Source organism: Mangifera indica, chromosome 6 (genome assembly GCF_011075055.1).
Source record: "Mangifera indica cultivar Alphonso chromosome 6, CATAS_Mindica_2.1, whole genome shotgun sequence".
NCBI lineage: Eukaryota > Viridiplantae > Streptophyta > Magnoliopsida > Sapindales > Anacardiaceae > Mangifera > Mangifera indica.
Window position 1 is genome coordinate 6,850,016 of NC_058142.1, and position 8,753 is coordinate 6,858,768.

The window sequence follows — 8,753 nt, forward strand, 5'->3', positions numbered from 1 at the left end:
AAAGAGTTAATAATTTTTCTTCATGTTCAATCAATCAAATGACAGTTTTTGGACTCAAAACTTTATTTAATTATCAATAAATGAAGATGATCCAATGTTTTTAGTCTGAATTTATGCACATTCATTGATTTGTCTTAAATCAATAAAAATGCGTCTCCGTTATGCATAAAAGAGGGTGAGGGATGGTGGTCGATGTGTCTTCAAACAAAAGTATCATCTCCGGTGGTTGTAGAGGGTTAAAAAAATAAACCCTAGGGTTTTAAAGGAGAGAGAATGAGAATATTATTTTTCATAATTAAAAAACTTTAAGTGAGAGGTAAAATTATTAATTTTTAAAAGTTGAAAGAAAAAATTTAATAAAATTTATATTTTTTAATATTATTGTTAAAACAATAATTTTATCTTTACCTCTAATAAAAAAATTTAATAAAACTTAATTTATAAGTAAGATTTTAGGTTTTTCAAATCTATAAACACATATTTGTTTTGAAATTAAAACTTGGGTGGGAAATAGTCGTTTGGCCTTTATGTAATTATCAATCAATGAAGATGATGCAATGTTTGACTCACACTGGATGACATGAACACTTCCAACCTTGCTTTTATCATATGCATGTGTTATGTTGTCAAAATTTATAATATGAATGAAGTGCTTTTCAGAGCTAGGAAAAGTAGGAGTGGATTTTCAAGAGATTGCGATTTTAGCATGATTTTTATAAGATAATAATAATGACATAATTTGTATATTTAATGCTATTTTTAGTACCAATTAATGGCATAATAAATGGTAGTCTATGAAAGTGATGATTGAAAAGGAAAATGAGCATATATATGATAACATGCAACTAATTCTAATCAAATAGTCCCATCCATCAAGTAATATGAAAATTTTCAGTACAATATTTGTTTGGATGAAAGTTTCTTGTGAAAAGAGAAAGAGAGAAGCAAGAAAGAGTTGTCAGAAGGACTCAAAAGGAATCTCATAATTGAAAAAATGGAGACTTCATAGAGCATGTTGGATTAAAGGTACCCAGCATATGGATCCAACCCATGGCTAACCATCCGCCTAAAACTGCCCACCAAGCCAATATACCAGTTGACAATATGACTCCAACATCAAAAAGCTGAAAAAGTATGGGACACCAGGTAGATTTGGGCTTCCAGGCAGCCCGTATGATTTATCCTTTTTGTTTAAGTTCAAAAAGGAGAAATCATGAAAAAACATGGGAGCCCTTTTCTCACAAGCGTACAATTTTTGTACAAATAATAATACGTTATTTTGTGAATAGATAATTTTAAATTAAAGATAACTTAACACTTAATCATGTAATGATATGTCATTATTTGTGCACATAGTTTTATTGTATTCTCACGGGTCATTCAATGGGTTTATTCTTTAAGGTATGTTTTGTGGGACTCATTTGCTTTTATATATAGCTAGATTCATTTCTTTCATTCAATCTGTTTTCTGGCAGTATATATATTTTTTTTTTTTTTCATATCAGCCTATTTGTTTCCCTTGCACTGGTTTAGCCAAGGTTGCTTTGTGTTTTTGACTTACTAAACAAGCAATAAAATATGATAATTAGCTAATTAAGAATATCGTCTAGTCCAATTATGTATTAATCAAATAAGAAAACTGAAATAAAAAAAAAATTATCTGCAATGAGTGTGTTGAAATTAGGCTTGGGCTTGGTTGGGGGGTTTGAGTTTTCAAAATTCAAATTTTGATAAGGAAAACAAGAACCCGAATATTTTAGATGGGAATATTAATAGAATTAAAAAAGCCCACTTTTTGGTGCATAAAAATAGAGATGAATTTGAGTCAAGTTAAACTCTAATTTGCTTTAATGAAATGAAACTCGAGCTTATTTCAAAGGTGTTTGAACTTGGCTCATTTGAGAGGAGTTAAACTCGAGCTTGAATTGAGTTTTGAACTCAGTTTGATATTAAAATGATATTGTTTTAATGTGTATTAATCAAAACGATGTCGTTTTATTCAATTCATATCGAATTTTTAAGCTTGCAAGCTTTATAAGTAAAGCATCTTAAAACTTGATTTCATGCTCAAAAATATTAAATTTTCAAGTTCAAGTTTGAATTCACTTGAGTTAAACTCGTTCAAATTGAGGTCAAATTTGAAGAAGCTCAGTTTGAATTCAACCCTAAATAAAAACTATTGTTTAGTTGGATGAAACTGAGTTAAAATATAAAATTAATGAAATTAGGGCAATGGCTGGCAAGCGCAAAGAATTGAAGACAAGCACCAGGAATTGATAGCGAAATAGATGGCATTCTTCATGAAATTTTGAATTCTAGTAGTAGAGTAGGCATTGAAACAGAGATTGACACACAAATGTCTAATAAGTTGGAGAAGAAGCATAACAAAAAGAATGAGTGATACAGATAGAGCAAACGAATAACTCTCCACTCTATTAAAGAGAAAGTTGATGATGATGTTTTGAAAACACAAACATACATATTGCTCTTTTGCTATATGTTCTTTTAGAGATTGAGAGAAACCTTTGCATCGTGAATAGTATAAAATCTGGTTGACAACGTACTAGATTTTCACCGCAAGATTATTAGAGTTTTCAGAAGAGGCATTTTAAAGCACTCTATCAAAACCTAAAACACTGTGAGGTATTTACGATGTTATGTTTATGAAATTATTCTGGAGAAGTAATTTTAGAGTGTTTTCATGATAATTTATTATATGTTTATAAAAATAATGTGATTGGACTTGTCCAAGACCATGTCAGGTTAGGCCAAGGCCTGCAAAAATGTAGGCTTTGATAGGTCATGTTAACCCATAAAATTTAAAAGTTCAATATGTGACTGATAATATGATGGATTGTGTTTCAATGGGCTTTTTGGACGGTGAACTTATCAAAAGTTAATTTTTATACATATTTTATTTAATTTTATAATTTTTAGTTTTGCAGAAGAGTACACTTTCTATGAGACCTCAGCACATCCTATCATGTTTATGGGTTTTGACACGACTTACAATTTGTCAAGTCCTGCTAAAATACTGTGAGTCATGCTGACCCACGGGTTGATATAATCCAATGTCATGTTTAATTGTGATTAAACTCTCAGAAATCCAAAACCATAAATAGTTCATAACTTCGGATATGATGCATATTAATTTTCATATTAGGTGTCATTGGAATCTTCTTTGAAAAAGTTTTCCAACAATATATTATATGCTCAGGCATGAGATGAGATTATAAAGTTACGATATTTTTAAGTTATGGGCAAAATAAATCGAATTTCCAAAAATATTGTGTTCAAAATTTAGAGATATATATAATTATTCTTCCTCCCTGTCTCACTCTAGTTAGTGTGTTTAACCACTTACCTTTAATTTGTGTTTAAATAAAAATTAAACGATATTAATCAATTTAGTGAATTGAAGAAAATAATATGTTCGAATTTTTGAAAAAATGAAAGTGTCGTGAGAATTTCAGAAACAATAAAACTATATTTGTCTATTTTGAATATACAAATAGATACATATTTATATGTATCATTAAATGTCTACAAGGCCATAACCTGTAGACACTAATTGTGCCTACTCCCAATAGCTTGGGCTTTTGTATTGCCTAACAGCTTAGACAATTTTAGCTCTAGAGACATTGGTCGGAGTGATAAATATGGACTCTTATTGTATAAGAGAGTAGGTTTAAGTCAAACTCTTGACTTAGTTGGTTGGATTTATCACTAGAGCCGAGATTTCTTCTATTTGGTGTGGTTGGTTCGCTTTCAAGAGTATGGCTCAATTCAGATGAAGTTCCTTATTATCGAAAAAAGAATTTAGTTCCAAAGATGCAATGGCCTGCGAGCTGCGACCAGGCACAAAAAATGTGCCCAGCGACATTTCCGCTCAAGGCGCAAAGCTGGAGCCCAACACTCAGCGGGCTGTGCTCAGCGAGCGGCACCTGGGGGCAGTACCAACAGGACAGTGTACCTCTCATATGAAATATTTTTTAATTATTAAAATCCTCAAATATTTATGAAAATTATGGATAATTTTTATTAGTGATTCTGAATTAACTTTGGTGCTATGCATTTTTTGGGGGCATTATTTTTATCTGGAAAAAAAAAATATAATGTGTTATATTTTCACTGAAATATACATTATATTTATGCCACATTCTTCAATTTTTGAAATACTTTTCAGACGTATCGTTGGGTGTAACACATTCTTCAATGTTGATGAAAGTGAAACTACGTATCTAACAGTTTCAATTTCACTAGTTGATTGAAATTTTGCGGGTTTTCAAGTGGTCAAATCTGCCGACTTGCAGAATTTCCTTGACGACCCCTTTTTCATAAGGTTAGCCCAAAAACTGAACTAGTTTCATAACACAAACTGCAGGTTCTCTTTTCATTTCTTCATATTTCAGAAACAACATCCAGCTGATAAATTTCAGGCTTGGTTTGTAGTATTCCAACACCATCCCAGAACCAGACGGGTCCAGACTGGAAAAACCCATAGCAGGAAAGAAAAAAAAAGAAAACACTTCTTTGGGGTTCTTGCAGATAAAAGATTTGATAACCTCAAGTTTTAATAGATTCGAGTGCATGGATGATATCCAAGCCAACTATCGACGCATAAAATTAAAACCTTTGAGCAATTAAGTTGGAATGCAGGCAAATTCAGGCACTCTTAGGATTTCTGTAAAACGCAATTACAGATATTACCACAGTTAATATGCCAATTATAACATCGGTAGCACTAAAACCAGTGCTGCAGATATTCTCAATGCTTTTATTTTGCCAGATCGAGTTGAACTGAGAAAGCATATGCAGAAGAAACTCGATGCATTGGCTATGGTCGGAAATAACTATTTGATTACGCAGGCCTATCATCAATCTACACATACAAAGATACAAGATTGGACAGAATGTAAACATATTTACCACCTGACAAATCAAGCATCAGCTTCGCACCATTCTTGTAATGTTGGTGTTGCAACTCCAATGTTTCTCATGTCAAAAATATTGGCTGGTTCAGAAAATTTAGGAATCCAAGTCAGTCATGATGAATCTAGAATCTTTCAAAAAAAGAATAACTCATTGTATATTATGAGGGAGGAAACAGAACATTAAGGAAATAAACATAGGCAGCTCGACTCATGCATTCTAGCAAATCTTATTAGCATTTTCTCTAAAAAGAAGTGCTTTGAGAACTTGTTTCTGCAATAATATGTTTCTTTTCACTACTTGTTGGTATGAATGTTTATTTATAGTTCAAACTTTGGTAGAGGACGTTAGAAATCTAATGCAATACTTGTTTGAATGGAATTAGAAGAAATATGAGTCATCTATCTTGTTCATAGAGCAGTAAAAATTCCTTTTCTCAATTCCACAGGCCTGAATATCATACATTGCCCTTTGCTTAAATGTTTGCACTTAACAAATACTTCTCAAAGGTCACCTTAATCTGCAAGCAAGAAGGGTATGACTTCTTCTTTTCAAATCGTACTTGCACTTAAAAGCACCATTGCTTGGTTTGATCTAACTAACAGACAAAAATGCAAACATAATAACGCAACCAAAAGTTGTATCTATCACTAGTTGTCACACTTACCATGTTCCTAACACTACAAAAAGCAGTCTTAACAGAGTTAGACAGTGCCTAACCATTAGCAACGACAGAACAGATCTTGGTTTTCTGTTCAACTTCTTCCTAATCTCTAGGTTACATATAAAGGAACCACATACTTCCCATTTAGCAACAAAAGCTTCATGTATTAGCCTGCCTGATCTTGTCAAAAGGCATTTAAACAGAATGAGTAAACCCATACGAATTTATTTAGTCTCTCCACAAACTGATTTTTCTGAAGGAAACAAAAATTTTCTCTGATATCAAAAATGTCCAACCAAGCAGACAGGTTACTTGAAAATGAATGTACTTGCCAATGAAGGAAACTTAGATAGGTGTGCAACCCCCTCAATGTTTCAAATGCCAATTTTCATAGTTGAAAGTTGATTCATTGCATTGCAAGTATATACAACAGACGTTGTTAAACAAAATATAAATATTTGCATAACACAGCTATGAATCCAGGTGATCAGACAACACATACCAAGATGAATGTCAGGTGTGTCTGCGGCTGTAGCATCAACAATAATGGTAACAGGTTGGTAATTCAGTGCCACTGCATCAAAGACAGTCTGCCTAATGCAATTTGGTGTTTGAACACCTAGATGAAGAGATTCCAGTGAATCACACAATTTTGAAACAACATTATCACACTAATTTACATTAGTTAAAGGGTTGACCAGTCTAGATATTTTACCAGTGATTACTAAGCTATGAATCCCTTCACTTTGAAGAAATGAATGAAGGTGGGTAGCAAAAAATGCGCTGAAGCGAGTCTTCACCAACTTATAATCTCCTTCTTTGATCACAAGGCCATCGACAAGTTCTGCACCTGGACTTCCCTTGGAAGTGGGACCTACTTTGCCTGGTGAGTATAAGTGCCTGCGAAAGAGTTCAACATCTCTTCCTTGCGGGTCATGTTCACGAACAACCTTTAGTCAATTCACCACTACCATTACCATCACACAAAGAAACACAAGATTTCTCAAATTTTACTAACTATTAGGACTCAAATGGGATTAGTTAATTTGTCAAAATCTAAGTGGAACAAAAAGCAAGGCACATATGGCAATTGTTAAATGAAGCAGATTCTGTTTGAAAAATGGTCTAATCATTCAACACCAACCCACAAAATATTTGTTCCGTACTAATGAAAGGCAATTGTGCCTTTGAAAAAACAGTGACATCAGTTGAATTTACCTTTAAAAACCAACCCACAAAATATTTTTTCCTTACTAATAAGAAGCAAATCCCTTCAGTTGAATTTACAGGTGAAATCAATAAGTTTTTAAGGTTCACAATGTTCCAAAAGCACAGAATAATTCCCCTCAAATGCCTAACAACAGCTAAACTATCAAACTTAAACAACAAAGCTCAATAACACAAGGTCTCAAGAATCTTTAATTCAGTTCGTGAAGCATATTTTTTTCCTGTGAAGTATTCAGCTACTTCGGGGATTTTTCATCTGGAAAAAATTGAATTTTTGGTGTTCAAATTTTGTAAGAAAACAAACTGGCAACAAAACAAGAAAAATAAGAAGTAAAGAAGATTACCCATACAACGAAAATCCCACGCCGTCTAGCCATTTCAACGGTCTTTATAACATTAGGAACTATGGCTTTGCCACCATCCACTCTCATCAGTCCATCATCCAATATGAAATCATTCTACAAAAAAAAAAAAAAATTGAATTGAAGTTAAGTGATTTCGAAATATGTTTAATATGCGCACCTGCATGTCAATAACCAGGAGAGCTGTATGGTTCCATTCAGAGTTAGCCATGTTAATTCTTGCCAAGATTTTTGCTGCAGACAATCTAGACACTGGAACTGAAATACGGGTTGGGTTTTGTTACAGCAGCTTTTTAGGGTAAACATTTGACTACTGGGTTCACGTGTTAAGATTTGAGAGTTTTTGTGGTTTCTTTTTTTTAAAGGTCTGATTATCTATCCGTTACCAATCATCCATTTTCGTTAATAAAAACCATTAAATAAAAGGATGGAAAAGTCATTTTATACGCGCCTTTTAGATTTTCTCTATTTTTTATTTTTCCTTTCTTCTTCATCCCTTCTCGTCATTATCATAATTGTTTCTCATCTTAGACCAAATTTAACCTTTAACAAAACCAAAAATGGTCTAAATCTAGACTTTAACAATGTTGTTGTAGTCTTCTTTTTAGTTTAACCAAATCACAAAACTCATTCACACAATGGATCAATCAATCTTTGTGGGAAAACTTATTTCTTGAGTAGAATTGATCAGCTCGATATGACTTAATATAGCTCTAAAGTTTGTTCAAGTGAGTCTTCAGGATAGTGTGATGGTTTGAATTTGTTTATTTTATTTGGCATAATTATTCACTTTCACTTTCATTTTCTCTTTCGTGTTATGTGCAATCTTCGTGGCTCTGTAAGCTCTTTCTTCGGCCTTCTCTTTAACTTCTTGCCATGCTCTTTTGCTTTCTCATTCATTTTCTGTGTATGTTCATTGTTTGGGTATTTTCATTGCTTCTTTAAGTGCTTCCTTTGCTTCATCAGTCACGTTGTTTAGTATATATCTTCATTAGTTTTATACAACGTTCGCTTAAACTCGTAGGTCATTTTAGCATCGGGTCTCTATCCCTTTCTCCATTGAATCTCAGCCCTAAAATTAAAAAATCAATCAATAAACATTATGAAAGGAGGTTGTGAATTGGCTCTAGGATTTTATCTCATGATTGTAGTTATAATTTGAGGAATGAGAAGAAGTAGACCCTAAGATTTCGGGAGAAGATGATTTTTGGAGAACTTCAGAAAGGTTTAAAATGGCAATCTTCGTTATGGACGTTGAAGCCATGGTTAATTAGTTTGAATATCGAATATTTGAAAATTATGTTGTTGCCAAAGTGAATGGTGTCATGGCATTCTTAATGATACATTTTGGGGTCTGGTGGTGGCACCATTAGAGAAGGGAATTAAAAGAATCAAAAGAGTAGATGAAAATGAAAAAAAAAAAAGATGGTTGTTTCCGGTTTTAGAGGCTAAGGGCTCATAAATTAAATAAGTTTCATTGTTCTTGGAGTCACTTGTTAAACCAAATCGACAACGGAACAAAAATTTTAAAGGTCTAATAGATAAATTTAAGTAATTAGGGTTTTAAT

General features: G+C 32.8%; 1 protein-coding gene across 2 annotated transcripts; it reads right to left on the reverse strand.

The window, feature by feature from the left end:
- Positions 1-4,654: 4,654 nt before the first annotated feature.
- Positions 4,655-7,531, reverse strand: LOC123218388 (probable inactive nicotinamidase At3g16190). 2 transcript variants are annotated; one of them, XM_044639838.1, is made up of 5 exons: positions 7,346-7,531; positions 7,174-7,281; positions 6,312-6,546; positions 6,099-6,215; positions 4,655-5,014 (listed from the first exon to the last, which is right to left on the reverse strand). In XM_044639838.1, exons 1-5 carry the CDS (start codon positions 7,394-7,396, stop codon positions 4,941-4,943), a joined length of 585 nt encoding a protein of 194 aa, XP_044495773.1. In that variant the 5' UTR covers positions 7,397-7,531; the 3' UTR covers positions 4,655-4,940. The 2 variants fall into 2 exon arrangements, with proteins under 2 accessions (XP_044495773.1, XP_044495772.1); XM_044639837.1 differs by having other exon boundaries at positions 7,168-7,281; positions 7,346-7,527.
- Between the last annotated feature and the right edge of the window lie 1,222 nt (positions 7,532-8,753).

Coding starts and splice junctions, on each gene's coding strand:
- LOC123218388 (XM_044639837.1), bottom strand. CDS start 7,396: ATGGCTAACTCTGAATGGAACCATACAGCTCTCCTGGTTATTGACATG. Junction 6,547..7,167: donor GTGGGATTTTCGTTGTATGG/GTAATCTTCTTT, acceptor AATTGACTAAAG/GTTGTTCGTGAACATGACCC. Junction 6,216..6,311: donor TCATAGCTTAGTAATCACTG/GTAAAATATCTA, acceptor CTCTTCATCTAG/GTGTTCAAACACCAAATTGC.